Here is a 24,571-nt window from a genome sequence, read left to right as displayed (position 1 = left end):
TCACTTCACACGGAGCAGCAGCAAACTCCGACCTGCATGCCGAACACATCAGGGCTCAAATACAAGAAAACACACACACAGCTCCCACAATGCACTGCCAGGCCCGCTGCAGCTCCCACAATGCACTGCCAGACCCGCTGCAGCTCCCACAATGCACTGCCAGACCCGCTGCAGCTCCCACAATGCACTGCCAGGCCCGCTGCAGCTCCCACAATGCACTGCCAGACCCGCTGCAGCTCCCACAATGCACTGCCAGGCCCGCTGCAGCTCCCACAATGCACTGCCAGGCGTGCTGTATGTGCTGCAGGTCTCATGGAGGACACATGGTGTAAAAGCCTCCGTGTCCTGAAGGCAGCACTCAGCCGCGGTGTGTTCAGGTACCACTTAAATCCCAGTAAGAAACGTCCTCCAGGACATTATGGCTGTTACACAACAGCTCACAGCTCATTGTTTCCTGCGGGTTCTGTTACTTTGGAGGAAAGTTTCCAGGTGAAACTTTCCACATGAGAGGACGTTTCTTTACTGGGATTATCTGAATTTTCCTTCCCAGCTGCATCGAAGGCGAACAGAAGCCGACGCCTCCACAGGGACAAACGTCCCGTCTCATGTCTGCTGTGACGGCAGCGGCAGAGCTCCGGGGGAGGATCGACGCCGTCGGTGCTTCGCTTCCACACATGTAGGTCAACAACACGCACAAACAACACAGAGTGTTTGTCGCACGTGAGGAGGAGGCGTTTGGGTCGGGGGGGGGGGCAGCTGAGTGGAAACAACAGCAGGAAGTGAGCGACCCCCCCAGGCTGGAAGCAGCTGTGTGTGTGTGTGTGTGTGTGTGTGTGTGTGTGTGTGTGTGTGTGTGTGTGTGTGTTCTTACAGTAGACGTCCACCCGTATGGAGCGGATGGCGGGGGACCCCAGCCCGTTCTCTGCCTTGCAGTAGTAGCGCCCCCCCTGGTGGCGGCTGATGTCATCGATCTTCAGAGTTTCGTTGTGCAAAGATGAGTCGCCGGGACGATCCGAGGCTCCGCCCGCCGTCTTCGTCCAACGAATCTGGGGGTGGGGGGGGGGGGTGGTGTTAGTATACACAACAGACTGGTTTACATCAGTTCATACTGGAGTCGTAGAGATGTGTGTGTGTTGGGGGGGGGGTCGCTAACAGGACTCAAGATGGGAACTGAATCGATGCCAGACTGTATTAGCCTGCCGCAGATTAACTGTGTGCGCGTGTGTGTGTGTGTGTGTGTGTGTGTGTCTGTGTGTGGTCCAGATTTGTCCTCGTTCAGCATCTGTTGGTCAGTTTTCCATCCATCCCACCTGCTGTCCCTTCCTCTCCTCCATCCTCTTCATCATCCTCAGCCTCCTCATCAACTCTCTCTCATCTCAACTAAACTAACAGGGTTTCAGTTTTCAGGAGAAGATGAAGAGGATGATGACAAAACAATAAACAATAGAGTTTAACACAGATAAAGCAATAAATAATCAATAACGACATCACAATAAAAGGAACACACACACACACACACACACACACACACACACACACACACACACACACACACACACACACACACACACACACCCCCCTCAGTCAAACACATTTCATCTCAGGGTGTGTGACATTTACAGCACACAGAGGACAGACAGATGTTTCCATCACGTCCTGCTCCGTCCACACACTCAGTGTTTGTCTTGTTGAACGAGGCTCAGAGCTTCCACAGACCTGCTGGACCTGGACCTGGTCTGCAGGCACAGACCTGCTGGACCTGGACCTGGTCTGCAGGCTCTCGCACTCGTCGTGGGTTCTGCTGGACTGCGGTCAGAGCTTTGTGATGGACGCTCGCACGCCTTGACGGAGCGGCCTCGTCCTTGCTGAGCAGGACTGGTCTCAGGTGGATGCAGATCCAGATGTTACTCTGTGACACGCAGGTCACATGACCACACCATTCCTTCTTCCTCTTCCTTCTCCTCCAGCGACACGTTTCCTCATCATGAGTTTTTATGGATTCACAGGAAAGTCTTCCTCAACCTTAAAACTTTGTCTTCATCTTTCTGAAACTAAGCCTCCACTCTCGCCTCCGTCAGCACATTTTCCACCCTGGTTCTTTCTCTTTCTGTCCCACCTGCTCCATCACCCCCACCTCCCACCCTCCCCTCGCTCTCCCTTGGTACAGTCCTCCCACATGTCGCTCGCCCGCTGCCAGCTGGAGTGAAGCAGGCTTTTTATCCGTGTGTGGAGCAGACAGACGGTTAACGGCCTCAAACCGACGAGCTAAAAATATCCTCGTCCACAGATCCTGGATCAGTGTGATGCCACAAACTCTGCACAGCGTCCAATTAACACCACGTCCCCGGAGTCACAACATCACCAACAACAGCGCCGACACAGCGCACTGAGTTTAGAGAGTTACGGCAGGACAGTGGAAGGTACCTCAGTACAGGTACTGCAGTCCTGTACTTTAGAGGTACTTGTATTTCACTGGAATATTTCAATTTCATTCCACTTTCTCCTTCTACTCCACCGCTCGTGGTGCTCTGGAGCTTCCTGCTGCGGTCCAGCCAGCGAGCTGCTGGCGCTGATGGAGGGTCGACGGGCGGAGAGGATGGAGGTGGAGGATCATGTGGTTGTGGAGAACAGGTGCATCAGGCAACACGTTCTCCTCTGACATCAGGACGGCATCAACGGTTTCACTCACAATCTCAAACCAGGCGGGGACGAGGTCAAAGTGGGAGGAGACGAGGTCAAAGTGGGCGGGGATTAGGTCAAAGTGGGTGGAGATTAGGTCAAAGTGGGCGGAGACGAGGTCAAAGGTTTCTCACTTCAGGAAACTTCTGTTCCTGTCGCTTCATGAAAAGTGTTTCCAGCCTCTTCACACATTACTGCTCATTATGTGACATGAACGAGAGAAAGCTCCTGTGACTTTAACCTGCTCATGATGTCAGGAGAACAATTAATAGTTCAGGAGAAGAAGAAGAAGACGACGAAGAAGGGATGAAAGAAAAATGCAGAGGGAGCTGAGCTCTTCAGTGATGCAGAGAGAAAAAAATGTCTTTTACAGTGTGTGTGTGTGTGTGCATGTGTGCGTGTGTGTGTGTGTGTGTGTGTGTGTGTGTGTGTGTGTGTGTGTGTGTGTGTGTGTATGTGCAGACTCAGACTGTGTGCCAGCAGCTGTTCTATTTATAGCCTGAACAGACTGACAGCAGAGAGAACGACTAAAGGAAGAGGAGAGACGGGAAGGAGAGGCAGTGGAGAGAAGAGGAAGAGGAGGAAGAGGAGCAGTGATGAGGGGGAGGAATGCCATGAAAAGAAGAAGAGTGACATACTGATGATGTCATCACATGCACACAAAGATTTACAGCTAAAACTGTGACATCACAGTTTCTCCACTGCAGCTCATTAACAACACCTGACCCCCCCACATGGACCCCCCCCACATGGACCCCCACACAAACACACACTGACCTCCCACACTTTTCTTTTCTCTCTCTGTTCGCTCTCATGCACCAAAGCAAACTGAGCAGGCTGTCACGCTGACTCCAGGTCAGTTATGCTAATTACAGCTCAGTAACCAGCCAGGTGAGCGGCACACCTGGAGAAGCTCTGACATCCAGACAAAGATGGCGTCCTGACATCAGGACTGCACCTAAAACACAGAATCAACGTAACTCGAAGCACTGTGTGCGTGCATGTGTTTGTGTATGCGTGCATGTGCGTGTGTTTCTGTGTGCGTGCGTGTGTTTGTGCGTGTGTGTTTGTGTGTGCGTGCGTGTGTGTTTGTGTATGCCTGCATGTGTTTGTTCGCATGTGCGCGTTTGTGCGTGCGTGCGTGTTTGTGTGCATGTGCGCGTGATTATGTGTGTGCGTGCGTGTTTGTGTATGCATGCATGTGCATGTGTTTGTGTGTGCGTGTGTGTATGCGTGCATATGCGTGTGTTTGTGTATGCGTGCATGTGCGTGTGTTTGTGTGTGTGTTTGTGTATTCAATTCAATTCAATTCAATTTTATATTGAATTGCGTGTGTTTGTGTGCGTGTTTGTGTATGTGTGCATGTGTGTTTGTGTGTGTTTGTGTGTGCGTGCGTGCATGTGTGTGTTTGTGCGTATTTGTGTGTGTGTGTTTGTGTGTGCGTGTGTGTTTGTGTGTGCGTGCGTGCGTGTGTGTTTGTGCGTGTGTGTGTTTGTGTATGCGTGCGTGTGTGTGTTTGTGCGTTTGTGTATGCGTGCATGTGCGTGTGTGTGTGTGTTTGTGCCTGTGTGTGTGTTTGTGTATGCGTGCATGTGCGTGTGTTTGTGTGTGTGTGTTTGTGTGTGCGTGCGTGCGTGTGTGTGTGTGTTTGTGCGTGTGTGTGTTTGTGTATGCGTGCATGTGCGTGTGTGTGTTTGTGTATGCGTGCATGTGCGTGTGTGTGTGTGTGTGTGTTTGTGTATGCATGCATGTGCGTGTGTTCGTGTGTGTGTGTTTGTGCGTGTGTGTGTGTATGCGTGCATGTGCGTGTGTGTGTGTGTGTTTGTGCGTGTGTTTGTGTATGCGTGCATGTGCGTGTGTGTGTGTTTGTGCATGTGTGTTTGTGTATGCGTGCGTGTGTGTGTGTGTTTGTGTATGCGTGCGTGTGTGTGTGTTTGTGTATGCGTGCGTATGTGTGTATGCGTGCATGTGCGTGTGTTTGTGTGTGTTTGTGTGTGCGTGCGTGTGTGTGTTTGTGTGTGTGTGTTTGTATATGCGCGTGTGTGTGTTTGTGTGTGCGTGCATGTGTTTGTGTATGCGTGCATGTGCGTGTGTATGCGTGCATGTGCGTGTGTTTCTGTGTGCATGCATGTGTTTGTGTATGCGTGCATGTGCGTGTGTTTCTGTGTGCGTGCGTGTGTTTGTGCGTGTGTGTTTGTGTGTGCGTGCGTGTGTGTTTGTGTATGCCTGCATGTGTTTGTTCGCATGTGCGCGTTTGTGCGTGCGTGTTTGTGTGCATGTGCGCGTGATTATGTGTGTGCGTGCGTGTTTGTGTATGCATGCATGTGCATGTGTTTGTGTGTGCGTGTGTGTATGCGTGCATATGCGTGTGTTTGTGTATGCGTGCATGTGCGTGTGTTTGTGTATGTGTGCATGTGTGTTTGTGTGTGTTTGTGTGTGCGTGCGTGCATGTGTGTGTTTGTGCGTGTTTGTGTGTGTGTTTGTGTGTGCGTGTGTGTTTGTGTGTGCGTGCGTGCGTGTGTGTTTGTGCGTGTGTGTGTTTGTGTATGCGTGCGTGTGTGTGTTTGTGCGTGTGTGCGTTTGTGTATGCGTGCATGTGCGTGTGTGTGTGTGTTTGTGCCTGTGTGTGTGTTTGTGTATGCGTGCATGTGCGTGTGTTTGTGTGTGTGTGTTTGTGTGTGCGTGCGTGTGTGTGTTTGTGTATGCGTGCATGTGCGTGTGTGTGTTTGTGTATGCGTGCATGTGCGTGTGTGTGTTTGTGCGTGTGTTTGTGTATGCATGCATGTGCGTGTGTTCGTGTGTGTGTGTTTGTGCATGTGTGTGTGTATGCGTGCATGTGCGTGTGTGTGTGTGTGTTTGTGCGTGTGTTTGTGTATGCGTGCATGTGCGTGTGTGTGTGTTTGTGCATGTGTGTTTGTGCGTGTGTGTGTGTTTGTGCGTGTGTGTGTGTTTGTGTATGCGTGCGTGTTTGTGTATGCGTGCGTGTGCGTGTGTGTGCGTGCGCATGTGTGTGTTTGTGTATGCGTGCGTGTGTTTGTGTATGCGTGCGTGTGTTTGTGTATGCGTGCGTGTGCGTGTGTTTGTGTATGCGTGCGTGTGTGTGTTTGTGTATGCGTGTGTGTGTGTGTGTGTGTGTGTGTGCGTCAGTTAAGCCTCTGCTCGTGAGGCCTCAGCCTTCAGTTAATGGACAGTTAATTAAGAAGCTGTTTCCAGCTGCAGCAGAGTTTTAACGAGCTGCAGCACAAACACTTTGTGTGCTTTTATTCTGAAATGACAGCTGGGAAATAAACATCCTGAACGATAAACACCAAACCCCCGATGAGGCTCACGCTCGCTCCGTCCCACTGATCCTCTGAGAAGTAAACTGGTTTGAACACTGGGGGGGTTCGTTCTGTCCCACTTGAAGCTGACAGTGTTCCACTTTCACTGTTAGATCAGAGACAGGACGCAGCTCAGAGACACAGAGACACAGACTGTGTCCATCCATCTGAGAGGGGACGAACGTCAAACCTGAGCCTCAGGACGCCGACGTGAAGCTGCAGCTACAGGACGAAGACAGACAGAAGGTTAAACCACGTCCTCCACCAGCGAAGACAGTAGCTGACCCAGAGACACCTGGAAGACGACTGCAGTCACCTGCAGCAGGTACGTCCAGACGCTGTTCTTGTGGTTTGAAGGACAGGTTTACTGGACATCCTGGGATCAATAATCAATAAATAACTTGATCGATCTCCTTCCAGCAGCACAGCTGGTCGACTGTAATCTGATTACTGCAGTTTGAGTAACTGTAGTGGAGCGATGAAGGTTAGCGTGGACGTCAGGAATGATCACACACGTTCAACGTTCACTGGGGACAATTCGACCGTCCTTTGACTCCATCGTCTTCATCACGTCTTCTTCTTCTACTGATGTCCTTTAACCCTCTTCATCTGTCAGCCTCCTCTGAGCTCCCTCTCTCCTCTTCATCGCTCACGATAAATGTCCGTCTCTCTTTGAGCCCACACATCAGCAGCAGCTTTTCTTCTTCTTCTTCCTCCTCCTCCTCCTCTTCCTCCTCCTCCTCCTCTTCTTCCTCCTCCTCCTCTTCCTCCTCCTCCTCCTCATCTTTATGATTGCTCTCATTTATGAGACACAAAGGCGTCGGAGCAGTTCAGCTCTGCAGGAGCTCTGGCGCTTACAGCAGGACGCCGGGGATGATGGGAGGTTTGTCATTACTGTGCGTGCGTGCGTGCGTGCGTGCGTGCGTGCGTGCGTGCGTGCGTGTTCGCTTCATGCTCTCCTCAGTTTCAGTGCTCTGGTTGTTGGTTCTTCTGATGGATCAGACCTCAGAGCGACATCAGTCTGACTCGATGATGCTTCGATGCAGTCAAACGTCAAACCAAAGAAGAAGAAATGATTTTCTCTGGTAACAATACGACTGTCTCAGCTGTGACTGCGTGTGTGCGTCCACCACGGCACACACACGTGACGTCTCATGTTGGCGAGGTAAGCGGGGTGGCGTCCTGGTGAGGCGTCATGGCGTGCCGTCTGATTCCCAGCGTGCTGCTGGTCAATGTACCGTCTCTCGCCAACGAGCTGGATGAGCTTCAATACTCAATCAGCTCTCACATGGAGGACGGTTGTCTGGTTTACTGAGACCTGGACCCGAACACTCTGGACCACATGTTTTCTGTGCACCACAGAGAGGTGGTGTGTCCTCTCACTGTCCCACAGTCCACTGATGTGGACATGGTCCCAGTCCTGCTACATGTGACGCAGGTATGTATATAGGTGTGTGGTCATGAATATTATGGTATGGACAGTCTGCGTTCATTCATGTACACCAGATAATGCATAACCAGCAACTACTTAGACCAGTATGACCAGTGTTACCAGTATAAATACAAAAAGGTGCAACTACTGTTACCAGTATAAGCAGTGTGAATAAAAAAGCAGTATCACCAGTATAACCAGTGTAAACCAGTCTGACCTGTGTTTTGAGTATGAGTAACGGCTCACAGGTGAACACAGGTGTGAAGCTCGGCCGTCATAACCTGTCGCTCTGCTGATGCTAATGCTACCACGGTCTCCTCCTCCCAGTAGACCCAGTGTTCCCAGTGCACCCGGCAGGTGGTTACCTGTGGTCGGGGGTGTCCTGTCACCAGACACTGCAGCTCCAGGGTCTCCCCCTCTCGGATGGTGTAGACTCTCTCGCTGTAGCGCTCCTCCTCCACGTTACAGGCCTGACCTGAGTGCACGATGCGCACAGTGGGGGGCGCTGTGGGACATCAGCACAGAGACAGAGAAAGACACGAGTTATGGTGGAGGCTTCACTTCACCTTTTCACAGTAAAAGCCCCGAAGCCTTCGTTTCACAGGCAGGCTTTTAATGTGAAAGAGAAAACGTTTGACACGACTTGAATCAGCTTTGACAGAATCACAGCATGAAAACTTCATTTCTGCCTGAAGTCCAAAGTGTGGAAATGAACTGAACTGATCATCTGATCCGTCTGTGCTGACCAGGATCCTGAACCTGAACCACGAACCACGAGCTCAGTTTGTCTCTGTACAGTCTGTCTTCACACTGAGAACATGTCTCCACAGTCTAACAGCGTTAGAGACATTTGTCCTCCTCATGTCTAATCAGAGCAGCTCTTCTCTTCGTCTGTAAACTCTTCTTTCTCTGCTCGCTCTCGCCTTTTGTAAACTTTAAACCTGCAGCAGCAGCAGCTCTGATCCGCCCCCACGCGCCTCGCCGCCGCCTAAACCCGCTGCTGAACTGACACGCGAGCAATTTCTTACAGAACTTCAGCATCTTTATCTGCAGCGCAGAGAAAACCTCTGATATCAAACTGAAAACAGCTCCTGTGTTTTCCTGTTTCACTGCGTGAGGGATCTCTGAGGAGCAGCCGGCTCCGAGTTTTACTGCCAGCTGAAAAACTGTCTGCCATCCAGCTTTCAGGGAGCCGTTCGCCTGGAAACAGACGCTGCAGGACCTGCTCTACCTGCAGGCGAGGAGGCGGCTCAAACCGCGGTGAAGAGCGCCTCCTCTTCCTCACGTCCTCTGGGCGTTCACAGCTTTTTGTGATATGTAACAGAGACAGTTTGGGGGACATCGGTCCGACGTGCTGGACGGCTGTCGGCACCAGCGCTGACCTCATTTCCTGTACTTTTTGTCACAGAGTAGATCTGAAACTTTCCGCAGGTGAGACTCTTCATCACCTGTCTGATAAACTAAATCAACAGCAAACAGATTCAAAACAGCAGAGAAGACGATCCTAAGTTCAGGTTTTAAATCTGGGGAGTAAACCACGTTTGGGGTCAGAGTCGGTGTCAGGCGATCTGAGGCTGAAGCACCTGGACCGTCAGGTCAGGTGTGAGGCCTCACGCTGCTGAACACGTCTGTCTGAACCAGTTCAGCTAATTAAAGCTGTGAAATTTTAAACGAGCCACAGAGGAAAAAGGTCAGCGGGACATGAATTTTTAATGGACAGGAGGTTTGGCAGCGCGAGGCCCGCAGACGGGCTCAGACTGGACCACTAACCCTGATCCGGACCGGGCTGCCGGCCTGGAGGTGTGCCGAGCTGTGTGTTTGTGTGTCAGCAGCTGTGAGACGTCCTGCATGTTGGACCACGGCTTTATTTTTACACACTGCCTCCACTGTGGCCTTCATCGGTGAGACGCGGCGCTCTGACATGAGGAGTATCTGTGTGGGACAAACATGTCAGCAACACGTCCTGATCGTCACCACGACAGGGACGCAGCTTGACCTCTGACCTGAACGTGAACGAGAGGAGAGGAGAGAGGAGGAGGCGGAGGTGATGAGAATAGAAAAAGAGCTCAAGAGAAAAGATGAATGAGAAGAGGAGGATGAACACAGGAGGAAAGAACAAAACGAGGACAAGGTGAAGAAGAGTAGGAGGAGGTGAAGAAGAGAAGCAGAGAAAGATGAAGAGGAGGAGCAGGAGGACGAGGAGGAGGTGTGGATGATCTGCTTGTCCTACTTTTTCTCTCCTTTCTATTTTTAGTCTGGATTTTTTTCTCTGCGATGACTCTGCTAATGTTTCCTGCTGATGTCATCAAACACACACACACACACACACACACACACACACACACACACACTCTCATGACGCCCCCCACAGACTGATTTGTTCCCAGCATGCACTTCAATCAGAGACTCCGTCTGAAGAGGTCGAGCACCGACAGACAGACAGACAGACAGACAGACAGACAGAGTCCAGCAGGACCAGCTCAGGTTAACCAGAACCAGTTTGAGTCTGACTTCAGTCCAGTTCAACCAGAACCAGAACAGACAGAACTTCAACAGAACCACAGAGCAGGTCGAGTTTCAGCCGTCAGCAAACTGAAGAACCTGACGGACGAACGAAAGACAAAAGAACAAGACGAGTTCATGACAGACAGACAGACAGACAGACAGACAGACAGACAGACAGACAGACAGACAGACAGAGAGACAGACAGACAGAGAGATGGACAGAGACAGAGACAGAGACAGGAAGACAGACAGACAGACAGACAGACAGACAGACAGACAGACAGACAGACAGAGAGATGGACAGAGACAGAGACAGGAAGACAGACAGACAGACAGACAGACAGACAGACAGACAGACAGACAGACAGACAGACGGACAGACAGACAGAGGGACAGACAGAGAGATGGACAGAGACAGAGACAAACAGAGACAGACAGACAGACAGGCAGAGGGACAGACAGGATGTGATCATCAGAGGTTCGTTTGTTTGTTAATTTTTCTGAATTTTGATTAAAGTTCTTTTATTTCTGTTTTCTTCTTTCTTGGACTCACATGAAGACGATGACTCGAGAGGTTTCTGGGACTATTTCTGTTTTTTTATTTTTTTTTTATTTATTTATTTATTGTTTGGACTGATGAGCTGTTGGCTGCAGGTGGTTATTTCACATTTACACACACACACACACACACACACACACACACACACACACACTCGTCAGCACTGATCAGATTATTCGATCAGAGTATTGATACACACTCGTCTGTTTCCTCTGGAGTCGATCAGTCTGATAATTGACGAGTCAGCTGGTTTCTGATGACCATCGACGAACCCTGAGAACAACGATCTGTGATTTCAGCTCGATGTTACTGATCCATGAAGACCTGATCAGCCGACACTGACGACACAACATAGGACATAAAGTATGGAACACTCTTAAAGTATCTGGTGAGGACGTCCTTCACTACCTTGACTTCCTGAGGACGTCTCGTGTCCTCAGGAACATTTGTCTGATGAAGAACATCAGACGTTCTTCTGTGTATGAGCTGAACTGACAGCAGTCAACATGAACGTGCTGAACGTTTGAGGACGAGCTGATGGAACCTGCTGGTTTCTCCAGCTCGCTTCAGTCCTCAGGACGAGGCAGTGACGGAGTTTTCTGTCTCTGTATGCTCCGCTCATCCCTCCACCCTCCACCCTCTGATCCTGTTCCAGCTCAGGTGTTTTCCATCTCCCAGCTAAAACCAGGTATTTGTCTAATCGCCGTGCTCGGTGCCGCGTCACAAACCGCTCACGTCCTCATAAGTGACGAATCCTGCCTGAACCCGGCGGACCAGCTGATCCCCGCAGCACAAGCTGCAGCACACAAGACACACACAACGCCTCCTAAAGCCAGGAATTACACTGCCCCCACAGGGCCTTACAATCATCACTCAGCCAGGAGTTAGATCAAATCCAGTCCTCTGGGTGAACTGCTGCAGGTGAGCTCACCGTGTCAGGAGGTGAAGAGCGCATCAGCAAACGTCAACATCAACAAACATGAGCGAACATCAACGAACATCAACGAACATCAACAAACATGAGCGAACATCAACGAACATCAACGAACATCAACGAACATCAGCGAACATCAACAAACATCAACGAACATCAACAAACATCAACAAACATCAACGAACATCAACAAACATCAACAAACATTAACAAACATCAATGAACATCAACGAACATCAACGAACATCAGCGAACATCAATGAACATTAACAAACATCAATGAACATCAACAAACATCAACGAACATCAGCGAACATCAGCGAACATCAACAAACATTAACAAACATCAATGAACATCAACAAACATCAACGAACATCAACAAACATCAACAAACATTAACATACATCAACAAATATCATCAAACATCAACAAACATTAACATACATCAACAAATATCATCAAACATCAACAAACATTAACATACATCAACAAATATCATCAAACATCAACAAACATGAGCGAACATCAACGAACATCAACAAACATGAGCGAACATCAATGAACATCAACGAACATCAACGAACATCAACAAACATGAGCGAACATCAACGAACATCAACAAACATCAACAAACATTAACAAACATCAATGAACATCAACAAACATCAACGAACATCAACAAACATGAGCGAACATCAACGAACATCAACAAACATCAACAAACATTAACAAACATCAATGAACATCAACAAACATCAACGAACATCAACAAACATCAACAAACATTAACATACATCAACAAATATCATCAAACATCAACAAACATGAGCGAACATCAACGAACATCAACGAACATCAACAAACATTAACAAACATCAATGAACATCAACAAACATCAACGAACATCAACAAACATCAACAAACATTAACATACATCAACAAATATCATCAAACATCAACAAACATCAACAAACATCAACGAACATCAACAAACATCATCAAACATTAACAAACATCAACGAACATCAACAAACATCAACATCAACGAACATCAACAAACATCATCAAACATTAACAAACATCAACGAACATCAACAAACATCAACATCAACGAACATCAATGAACATCAACATCAACGAACATCAACAAACATCATCAAACATTAACAAACATAAACGAACATCAACGAAAATCAGCAAACATCAATGAACATCAACATCAACGAACATCAACAAACATCATCAAACATTAACAAACATAAACGAACATCAACGAACATCAACGAAAATCAGCAAACATCAACAAACATCAACAAACATCAACAAACATCAGCGAACATCAACAAACATCAACAAATATCAACAAACATCAACAAACATCAACATACATCAACGAACATCAACAAACATGAGCAAACATCAACAAACATCAACAAACATCAACATACATCAACGAACATCAACAAACATGAGCAAACATCAACAAACATAAACGAACATCAACAAACATCAACAAACATCAACGAACATCAACGAAAATCAGCAAACATAAACAAACATCAACAAACATCAGCAAACATCAACAAACATAAACGAACATCAACAAACATCAACAAACATCAACAAACATCAACGAAAATCAGCAAACATAAACAAACATCAACAAACATCAGCAAACATCAACAAACATCAGCAAACATCAACAAACATCAACGAACATCAACATAAACGAACATCAGCAAACATCAACAAACATCAGTGAACATCAGCGTAAACGATGTCACGGCATCAAACGTTTTCCACTGAAATATGGTCAGATCAGCCAGCACAGACGTCCACAGATAAACATGACAGGTGAGACCTGAGTCTAAGCGTCAGACTCGTGACCTGCAGCACATCACCAGCAAACAAACAAACAAACGAGTGTCAGAGGTCAAATGAAAGCGAACGTCCTGTGGGTCTCACATGGACTCAGGACAGACAGACAAACTGCACTGAGGGCTCGACCAACACACTCCAACACTGACTGTGAAGAGCTCTCACCTCAGCCTCACACCTGCCTCCACTCGTTCACACCTGAGCTCATTAACAGCAGGTGAGTTCACCTGTTCACCTGCAGGACGTTTCCAGTGTTGAACTTCTGTTTGCTCCCAGTGTTTCATTCACTTCCTGTCAGCTGATCCACTGACACATCGATGAAGTGATGGAGGGGTCGTCCTGACAAGCTGCAGGACGACCCCCCCATGGGTCCACACGTGGTGGTGGTCTCTGTTGAAGATGAAGAGGGTGATGAAGCTGGGACAGGGCAGTGACATATATGAACAAACATGAAGGCGGAGAGAGAATCATGTTTACACAAACAGAAGCCATACAATTGGCTCATAACGAAGACATGCCGTCGTGCGATTGGACAGAACGGCAGAGAGAGAGAACGGCGATGAAGAGCGAGGAATAAAGGACAGGCTGAAGAAGAAGAGGCTGAAGGTCATGAAGGCTTCATCGCTTCACATCCTTCTCTCACAGCTTAAAGCAGCTGCAGCCTCCTGCTTTCTGATTGGCCTCCACACAGGAAATAGAGTTCGGCTGAAATGCGCTGGGCGAGCCGGCGTGGTGCCTCCTGGCTGGGGGCTTGTGGGAGAATATAAACACCTGCAGTGAGGACAGACAGGTGTCTCTCGGGGGACTTTGGTCTGCACTCACAGCAGCTGGTATTGATGTAAACTTGTCCCTCACCGTCCCGTCCACTCTGATGTGTTGGTGTTCAGGTAAATCCACAGCGTCCACACCGTCGTCATCAGCCAGGTGTTTCTGAAGGATGAGCAGAGTTCTTCTCGTCGTTGGTCTGTAAACGTTGACTGACTGAAGGGCTGTGCAGAGCTCGCCACCGCCATCACGCCGTACAGGGTGCTGTATGCCGGGCCGGCTGTTCAGTTTCCACAGCGAGCATGATGGGATGGCTTCGCTCTGACGCAGCTGACAGTAATCCTGATGTTTATGAGTTTGTTCTGATCACAGCTGAAATACTGGACGCCAGACACGTGAAGACGTTTATCAGGAAGACTTTCACTGTCAAACATGGACATTCGGTCCTCAGCTCAAACACTGAAACACAGCCGATGGAGCTCAGAGGAGAACGTGTTCCTGTCAGGCCAGTAAGACCAGTGACACACACCTGATTCAAAACCAGTCAACATCCTCAAAGGACGTTCAGCACTTTGAACGTTAAATCTGTTAACGTGAAAATCACTGCGTTCAGACCGCGTTACTGAGAAACATGAAGCCAGAACACGTCTGTTTGCTCCCCTTTAACGCTCTAATCTCTCATCCCTTTAATGCAGGGACTGGTTTAAAGCTGCACACACACACACACATATACACACACACACACACACACACGCATACACACACACACACGCATACACACACACAGCCTCAGGATCGTACAGTAGAGCAGTGAGTCTCAGAGGGCAGCAGGAGCTCGGCCTGATTCAACCACTGTGTGTGTGTGTGTGTGTGTGTGTGTGTGTGTGTGTGTGTGTGTGTGTGTGTGGTGCAGACACACACTGACTCGTCCTCTACAGTCTCGTGTGGTGTCTCGTTAATTGTCTGTTTAATAAAGTCGAGCACTGATCTCAGACCAGCTCTATCCTCGGACTTTGTTTCTGGGATTATTTCCAGAAAGAACTTTAATATTTTCACCTGCAGTGATGTGAAGTTTTGATTGGTGGAAACATTACATCATCAACACAGAGAGACACACATCAGGACTGGATCTGATGAGGGATCTGATCCACGACAACTGATGGGACTGAAGCTGGACCAGGTCTGTTCCAGTCCCAGTCAGACCAGGTCTGTTCCAGTCTGGCTCAGACCAGGTGTGTCACCAGTCTGAAGTCTTCAGATCGTCATTATGATGAATTTAAACTTTAAACCGAGTTCACGTCCACTGGTCTGATCTGAGCCCTGATTTAAAGGAGACTGAAACCAAAACCAGAAAGCTGGTTTGAGGTCTGAACTGAGGGTTCATTCAGGGATCAGAGCTGTTTCAGCTTCCTCTAATTTATTCATGTCAAAGAGCAGGAGTGGAGAGAAGACAGACATGGAACTAAATATTAAAACCACTATCTGTCCCAGATCCAAATCTGTCTCCATCTCACACAGGTTCACTCTCAAGCTCTGTGTCTGTCCACTGATCTCAGGTCAGATCTACCCTCACTGTTTTATTCATGTCAAAATAAAGATTTCTACGCCCCCCCCACCCCACCCCCCCCTGTTACGTAAGCTCTCTCGCTCTATTTCTGGAGCCGAGGATTTCTCGGAGGAAGCTGCGGAGTCAGTGGGACGGCTAAAAATAACTGCAGACATCTGATTGGCTGACAGCACGGGGCTCCGTGTGCATATGTAATGAGGCAGAGGAAGAAGAGGGATGAATGAAAGCCAGGACCAACAGGACTGAGGTCATACAGCAAGTGAGTCTTCTGATTGGCTGATTGGACCGTCACTCTTAAAGATACACGACCAATGACTGCAACGGCAGCACTAATATTCAAGTGCTGACGAGGTTTAGGAGGTCCTTGGGGTTCTAGAAATCCTTTAGAAGGTTCCAGGGGTCCTTGAAAAATTCCACCATTTCTTGAGCAGGTTCTAGAGTTCTTGGAGGAATTACCGGAGAACAGAGTCCTCTCAGAGTTTACAGAGGTTCTTGAAAATGTTCCAGTGGCACTGGAAGAGAGTCCAGGTGTACGTCGTGAGGTTTCAGAGGTTCTTCAAAGATTTTAGTGTTCCAACGCCTTGAGAAATTAGCAGAGGTCTTCAAGGAGGTTCCTGGGTTCTGAGGGACGTCCCAGAGGTCACAGTAAACCAAGCGTCCTTGAGGATGTTGAGACGTCGTATAGAGAGTTCCAGAAGTCCCTGAAAAAGTTTCCTGAGGCCCCTAAAGGTCCTGTCAGAGGGCGCAGATGTCACTGTGAGTGTTCCTCTGGTCCTTGAGGACTAAACAAAGGTCCTTTATGGGTTCCCAGAGGTCCTTGAAAAGATTCCATGGGTCCTTGAAGAGGGGTGAAGGTTTTCCAATGGCCTTAAAATATTTCCTTGAAAAGTAACCTGAGGTGATTGGGAAGGTTCAGCCATCTTCTCACTCTAATCAGAATCTGTGTCAGAGGACAGATTCCATTCAGCTCCATTAACCACCTTCACAGTGGGTTCATCTGACACAGGAACGGGTTGAACTGGTCCTCACAGTGATTCTGACCCCGATGACCACCAGGCTGTTAACACACACTGACTGAGCATATCTCACACCATCATCATCATCGTCTTCATCGCTGCACTCACACTGTAATTACAAGCCACCCGCTGCTCTGCTGCAGCAGGAAACGCATCATCAGTCACATCAGCACTCGCTCAGTCACAGAGGAGGAGAGACGAGTGTAAACCATTCATCGTCAGTGAGAGAAGAGGGGGTGAGAGAGAGAGAGGAAGAGGAAGAGGAGGATAGAGTGATACAAGCAGCAGAGATGGAGGAATGAAGCAGCAAATTCACACTTTATAGTTTCATCAGCTGGAGCGACATGAAACATGACAGCTGGAGGATGGATGGATGGATGGATGGATGGATGGATGGATGGACGGACGGATGGATGGATGGATGGATGATGTGTGGTTGGATGGATGGATGGATGGATGGATGGATGGATGGATGGATGGATGATGTGTGGTTGGATGGATGGATGGATGGATGGATGGATGGATGGATGGATGGATGGATGGATGATGTGTGGTTGGATGGATGGATGGATGGATGGATGGATGGATGGATGGATGGATGGATGGATGGTGTGTGGATGGATGGATGGATGGACGGATGGATGGATGGATGGATGGATGGATGGATGGATGGATGATGGATGGATGGATGGATGGATGGATGGATGGATGGATGGATGATTGATGGATGGATGGATGGATGTGTGGATGGATGGTTGGATGGATGGATGGATGGATGTGTGGTTGGATGGATGGATGGATGGATGGATGGATGGATGGATGGATGGATGATGGATGGATGGATGGATGGATGGATGGATGGATGGATGATGTGTGGTTGGATGGATGGATGGATGGATGGATGGATGGATGGATGGATGGATGGATGGATGGATGGATGATATGTGGAGGAATGGATGGATGGTTGGATAGATGGATGGATGGATGGATGTGTGGATGGATGGATGGATGGATGGATGGATGGATGGATGGATGGATGGATGGATGGATGATGTGTGGTTGGTCGGATGGATGGATGGATGGATGGATGGATGGATGGATGGATGGATGGATGGATGGATGGATGGATGGATGATGTGTGGTTGGTCGGATGGATGGATGGATGGATGATGTGTGGTTGGATGGATGGATGGATGGATGGATGGATGGATGGATGGATGGATGGATGTGTGGATGGATGGATGGATGATGTGTGGTTGGATGGATGGATGGATGGATGGATGGATGGATGGATGGATGGATGGATGGATGTGTGGATGGATGGATGGATGTGTGGATGGATGGATGATGGATGGATGATGTGTCGTTGGATGGATGGATGGATGGATGGATGGATGGATGGATGGATGGATGGATGGATGTGTGGTTGGATGGATGGATGGATGGATGGATGATGTGTCGTTGGATGGATGGATGGATGGATGGATGGATGGATGGATGGATGGATGGATGGATGGATGGATGTGTGGTTGGATGGATGGATGGATGGATGGATGGATGGATGGATGGATGATGTGTGGTTGGATGGATGGATGGATGGATGGATGGATGGATGGATGGATGGATGGATGGATGGATGGAACTGAAACAGCTGATTGGTGCTTTGTGAAGCCAATGAGGGGAAGCTGCTTCAGAGGGTAAATTACTGTCGAGGACATTAAAGAGAGTTTGAGAGATAAATGTGGTCAATGGCCTAAATACCCAGATACACAGTATAAATACACAGTATAAATACACAAAATAGAAATATGTTATTTATCTAGATAAATGTAGTAAATGGTTTTCTTCTTCAGTGAGTGTGAGAGTGACTGTCCACAGGTCTGCAGACGTCTCAGTTTCTCACTTAAATCTTATTTTTAGAAACAGTTTGTCCTTTGAACAACTGTGGACACAACACACCCACAGACAACGTCAGGACACAGTGTCAGACTTGTCTGGACCAGGACCCGGAACAGACCGACCCTTATACTCCATGACAAAGTGTAGGTGATGCATCGTGTCCTCGTGTCCTCATGTCCATCACTGATGTTCAGACTGTATTAATGTTTCTTTGATTTTACTTCCTGTCCTTGTCAGCAGCTCAGTAACCAATGAAACAACGAGGACGTCCTCTGCCACAGAGACGTCTGATGTGGTGAAAACCTGTTGAGGTGGACTGAACGTCTCCACCTGTTTCCTCTGAGGCTCCATCACGTCTGCAGGCTGCAGCAGCTGGTGGATGGAGGCTGGATGAGCCTGCAGAGCTCCCAGCTGACAGCTTACATAAGCCCAGTGTACAGAGCGCATTATTCTCCAAACATGGCCTTAATCCTCGCTGTGGAGACGAGGCTCTGAGGTGGAGCTGCTGCAGCTGAAGACGAGCTGCTGCATGTTACCGTTGGATCGCGCTCGTCCCCTGAGCTCGTCCTCACGGCTGCTGGACGGGACAGCTGGCTCTGTTGACGGTTCTAACGTGGCTGAAGCAGCTCGTGTGAGGGTGTTTGCTTTGCTTCCACGTCCTCTGTTTGCAGAATAAACTGAAGAAACTCAGCTGGATGCTTCATGTTCAGTCAGCAGCTCCGTCCACACTGGATGATTCTGACCCCCACGCTGGACGTCAGCGTCCACACAGGACGGAGCGTGTCCGTCCTGTAGAGACGTGGACGGCTGAGTCATGTTCATACTCAGAAGTTTCTCTTTATGTGGGTGCTGCTGTTCAATGTGTGTCAGCATGACGGGTGTGTTTCTATCCATGACCCCTCCACCGGCGGACAGACGCCGACACACCGTCCTCGTCTCTTCCACAACCCTCTGTCCAAACACGCAGCGTCCGGCTCCGGCGTCTCATCCGTCCTCGCCTCAGTGTGACTCACTCAGCGATCAGCTCAATGTGCTAACAGGAAGTTTACAGGTGGAACTCACGCCGGTGAACTTTGGTTACTCATCACGTGCTTCAGTGTGTGTTCTGACATCATTATTGAGAACGGCGGCGTCTCGTCACGGTGTCACGGCATCATGATGTCATAGCGTCATGATGTCACAGCGTCCGTCTGAGCTTCACCGTGATGAAATCTCATGTTTCAGAGGTTCTTTACAGGCTTGTTTTCTTCTTCTCTGCTGCGGGGTGTACAGTGCCCTCAGCTGCTCGTATGACTAATGTCCACCAATGATGTCCTCCATGAATCATCACTCACACACACACACACACACACACACACACACACACACACACACACACACACACACACACTGGAGGACTGTGAGGACTGAACTTCCTCCTTATGAGCCAAACACAGTCAGAGCCATGACCACGATCAGTGTCACACATGTTGCTCCGTGTTTCACGTCATTACAGCTCGTCTCATCTCCGCACTCCAGCAGCCATTTTTACCTCAGCTCCCAGCATGCACTGGGAGAACTTTACTCCTTCAATCAGACCTGAGAATTCAAACATTGATCAGGAGCCAAGAGCACAAGGAGACCTGACAGGAGAAGGGTTAGCTTGTGGATCTCCTCTCCTCGCGATTCCTCCTCTCTTCTTGTTTCCTCCTCTCCTCTCGCCTCCTCTTGTTTCCTCCTCTCCTCTCCTCTCCCCTCCTCTTGTTTCCTCCTCTCCTCTCCTCTTGTTTCCTCCTCTCCTCTCTTCTCTTCTCCTCTCCTCTTGTTTCCTCCCCCCCTCTCCTCTCGCCTCCTCTTGTTTCCTCCTCTCCTCTCCTCTCCTCTCCTCTCCTCTCCTCTCCTCTCCTCTCCCCTCCTCTCCACTTGTTTCCTCCTCTCCTCTCCCCTCCTCTCCTCTCCTCTCCTCTTGTTTCCTCCCCTCCTCTCCTCTCGCCTCCTCTTGTTTCCTCCTCTCCTCTCCTCTCCTCTCCTCTCCACTTGTTTCCTCCTCTCCTCTCCCCTCCTCTCCTCTCCTCTTGTTTCCTCCCCTCCTCTCCTCTCGCCTCCTCTTGTTTCCTCCTCTCCTCTCCTCTCCTCTCCTCTCCTCTCCTCTCCTCTCCTCTCCTCTCCTCTCCTCTCCACTTGTTTCCTCCTCTCCTCTCCCCTCCTCTCCTCTCCTCTCCTCTCCTCTCCTCTCCACTTGTTTCCTCCTCTCTGCCACTGAACTTCTCTTCTCAGCTCCCAAACAGACTCTCACTTCCTGTGTCTTCCTTCTCAAGCGTGTCCTCTGGGGACGGCTTTGTTTCATCATACAAACAGTAAAAGTCAAACTTGTAGCAGCTGGAACTTTTCCACCTTAAAAGAAAGCTGAGAAGTTTCTCTTCCTCCCTCTCTCAGTCAGTCCTCCTCCTCCTCTCCCTCCTCTCCCTCGTCAGAGCTGTTACTTCTCCTCCACTGGCCGGGCTGGCCGGGAGGATTCGCAGTAAATCCAAGCAGACATTTTGATTAATTTCTTCACCCAAATGTTTAGTGGGACAGAAAAGGGCCTGTCACACTGGCTGGTAGACAAACAGAGATGTTCACGGAGCCGTGAAGTGTCACTCTGCTGTCTCCACCTCTCCACAGTCAGCGCCGAGCGGCCAAAACAAACGCACCCAGAGCGGGATGAAGACACAGAGCGACAGAGGTTAAAGGTCAAAGCGTCAGCACGTATTCACCGTTAAACACCTGAACAACAGCGGGGAGGACGTCCCACTCTGACCAACAAAAAGGATCATTTTCATGCTTCACTACGACTTCATGCATCACTTCATCCTCATGCAGAAACCTTTTATCAAAGTGTTCAGAGACGCGTCGCGGCGTGAAAGATCAACACGTCGACTCCTCTGTGATATTTTATGACATAATCTCTAAAGTCAGACCATGGAGTCCGTCCACCAGACGTTTCCCTCTGCGAACGCCGCCGGACCAAGCCAGAGATCAGCCGACTGTCTCACCTGAAGAGACGCTGAAAGGGAATTTACAATCAACAGATCAATTATTAAATCAGAACTAATAAGTCAGCCCTCAACATTTCAGCCAGCTGATCTCCTTCTTCTTCTTCTGCTTCTGGAAACACAGCGGTTTGTATTGTTCAGTAAAGGGACAGCTTCAGAGCCGAGCGTCCAATCAAGGGCTGAGCTGTCGGACAGCTTCAGAGCCGAGCGTCCAATCAGGGGCTGAGCTGTCGGAGTCTGCAGCCAAACACAGCGGCAGCAGCTCGTCTCACTAATTAAGACAAGGCTGAACCTCAGAGGACGGACTCATTAATGAAACCCGTCTGGAGCACAAACGTCAGAGAGGTCAGAAAATAAACTGAAGCACTTCAACACTCAAAATGATTGATGACGGTGATCAAAATCCAGAATTTAGGTACAAAGACATTGTTCTAAATGTAGAGAAATGAAGATTTAAACTCGGGAAAATGGACACGAAGTCTTCTTCTCACATTGTCTCATTTGAGAATCCGATTTGTGAAGCAGAACTTTGTCTCCTGAACTTTGTCTCCCCTGACGTCTGTCTCATTTCAAACAAGATGGTCTTCATCTTTTCAAAGTCCACAGAGCAGCTCTGTGGTTAAACTGTCCACTGAAGTTGTCCAAGCTTCATCTTACCTTCAGACAAAGGGACAGGACCAGGACCAGGACAGAGGTTGACCATATGTCCACGCGGACTCAGTTCTCAGTGACAGGGATGCTCATACTGTCCTCTGCTTCTACAGCGCCTGTCACTGCCTTCATACGAGCCTGAGTGGAGCTCTTCCTCCTCCTCTTCCTCGTCCTCTAGTGGAGCAGCCGGCCAGCAGGAAACAGGAGGCGGGCCAACAGCTCCCAGTCTGCCGCTCTCCATCCTCATTAGCACACATTAACACTCATTAACCACAGCTAACGGCTCGATCAACACAGGACGCACTGGGACGGGGGGGGGGGGGGGGGACAGCTCCACAGCTGGAGGAGGAGGAGGAGGGGTCATTAAAAACAATTATAATTAATCCCAATTTACCACAGAGAGTAAAGTGATGGCATGTCAAATATGCTGAGTAATGATTTCATCAAAGAGGAAAATCTGCTGACTCATGTCTGCAGCCGCTCAAAGCTCTTCATCACCTCCATCGCCTTCATCACATTCATCACCTTCATCACATTCATCACATTCATCGTCCAATCACTTTCTGCCTTTTCTGCCCTTTTTAGTCTTTCACGTCTAGTTTGGGGTCAATTCACCAATCTGGATCAATGCATCTGTTCAATGATCAGAGATCCAATAGCTAGACAATAGACACCTAGAGGCAGGCTGAGGTACTGCTGCTCTGAAGTCGTCCATGCTGTGTTTGAGCCTCCTGAATGGCGCCCGGCCTCGTGGTCGTGTGGTCTGTGGTGATGAAGCTCCTCTTCTCTGAGGACTCCAGTTTTTCGGTGCAGGACCATGTCCTCACACACACACCCAGTCCACAACACACACCCAGTCCATAACACACACCCAGTCCACAACACACACCCAGTCCACAACACACACACCCAGTCCACAACACACACACCCAGTCCACAACACACACACCCAGTCCATAACACACACCCAGTCCATAACACACACCCAGTCCACAACACACACCCAGTCCACAACACACACCCAGTCCATAACACACACCCAGTCCACAACACACACCCAGTCCATAACACACACCCAGTCCACAACACACACACCCAGTCCACAACACACACCCAGTCCACAACACACACCCAGTCCATAACACACACCCAGTCCACAACACACACCCAGTCCACAACACACACCCGGTCCACAACACACACCCAGTCCATAACACACACACCCAGTCCATAACACACACCCAGTCCACAACACACACCCAGTCCATAACACACACACCCAGTCCACAACACACACCCAGTCCATAACACACACACCCAGTCCACAACACACACCCAGTCCATAACACACACCAAGAAGCAAACATGAGTCAGAGCCACATCATCAGCACAGTCTGTGGATCCTCCACCTCAGCTCAGCGCCCACAGGGCTCTTCATCCTCTCCTCCAGGCAGACCTGGTTCCACAGCCAGCTGATGCTGGATCCACACAGACCTCCAGACCTCCAGTCCAGAGTCTGAAGACTTCTGGGTCAGATGAAGTCTGAGATCGCTGCCATGGAAAACGTTTACCTGGTTTAATTTCACCTGTGACCCCAACACGCACACACACAGCTCCTTCACCATCAGCTTCAGCTCTGACTGACACACTGGACTCCCTTTGAGTGTGTGTGTGTGTGTGTGTGTGTGTGTGTGTGTGTGTGTGTGTGTGTGTGAGAGATCCGGACACATCTGCTACCTGTCACCTTCAGTTACCCCCCCCACTGTGTGTCAGTGCCCCAACAGGAGCTGTCAATCAACACACACACCCACACACACACATACACACACACACACACACACACACACACACACACACACACACACAGTATCTGATGTGGCGTATGAGTTTGTCTATTTCTGTGTGTGTGTGTGTGTGTGTGTGTGTGTGTGTGTGTGTGTGTGTGTGTGTGTGTGTGTGTGTGTATTCCTGATGTTGTGGGGACATAAATCTGCCTACAGTCACACTGTGGGGACAGTTCGTCCTCATCAGATCATTCATTTTAGGATGAAGACTGAGGTTAAAGGTCACTGTCCAGGAAATGCACATAAGTATGAAATGTCCCCATAAATCCTGTACACACGTCTGCATGTATGTGTGTGTGTGTGTGTGTGTGTGTGTGTGTGTGTGTGTGTATGTGTGTGTGTGTGTGCGCTGTGTGTGTGTACGTGTGTGTGTGACAGATGGCCTCAGAAAGCTGCTGTTAGGACAGATTAACAGTAAACACACACACACACACACACACACACACACACACACACACACACACAGAGTGGTGTTAGCTCCATGCTAACATGTTAGCATTACAGAGC

General features: G+C 49.1%; 1 protein-coding gene across 1 annotated transcript in view; it reads right to left on the bottom strand.

Moving 5' to 3' along the window:
* mdga2a (MAM domain containing glycosylphosphatidylinositol anchor 2a) overlaps positions 1 to 24,571 on the bottom strand; it is a 66,403-nt gene that overhangs the window by 35,292 nt on the left and 6,540 nt on the right. The window contains exons 2-3 of the mRNA XM_070979893.1: positions 7,797 to 7,936; positions 872 to 1,046 (exon numbers count right to left, since the gene is read on the bottom strand). Coding sequence (XP_070835994.1) covers positions 872 to 1,046; positions 7,797 to 7,936 — 315 coding nt within the window. The remainder of the gene's footprint in view (positions 1 to 871; positions 1,047 to 7,796; positions 7,937 to 24,571) is intronic.

Source organism: Chaetodon trifascialis, chromosome 14, assembly GCF_039877785.1.
Source record: "Chaetodon trifascialis isolate fChaTrf1 chromosome 14, fChaTrf1.hap1, whole genome shotgun sequence".
Classification (NCBI taxonomy): domain Eukaryota; kingdom Metazoa; phylum Chordata; class Actinopteri; order Chaetodontiformes; family Chaetodontidae; genus Chaetodon; species Chaetodon trifascialis.
The sequence above is the reverse complement of the archived record's forward strand: the minus strand, read 5'-3'. Positions and strand labels throughout refer to the sequence as shown.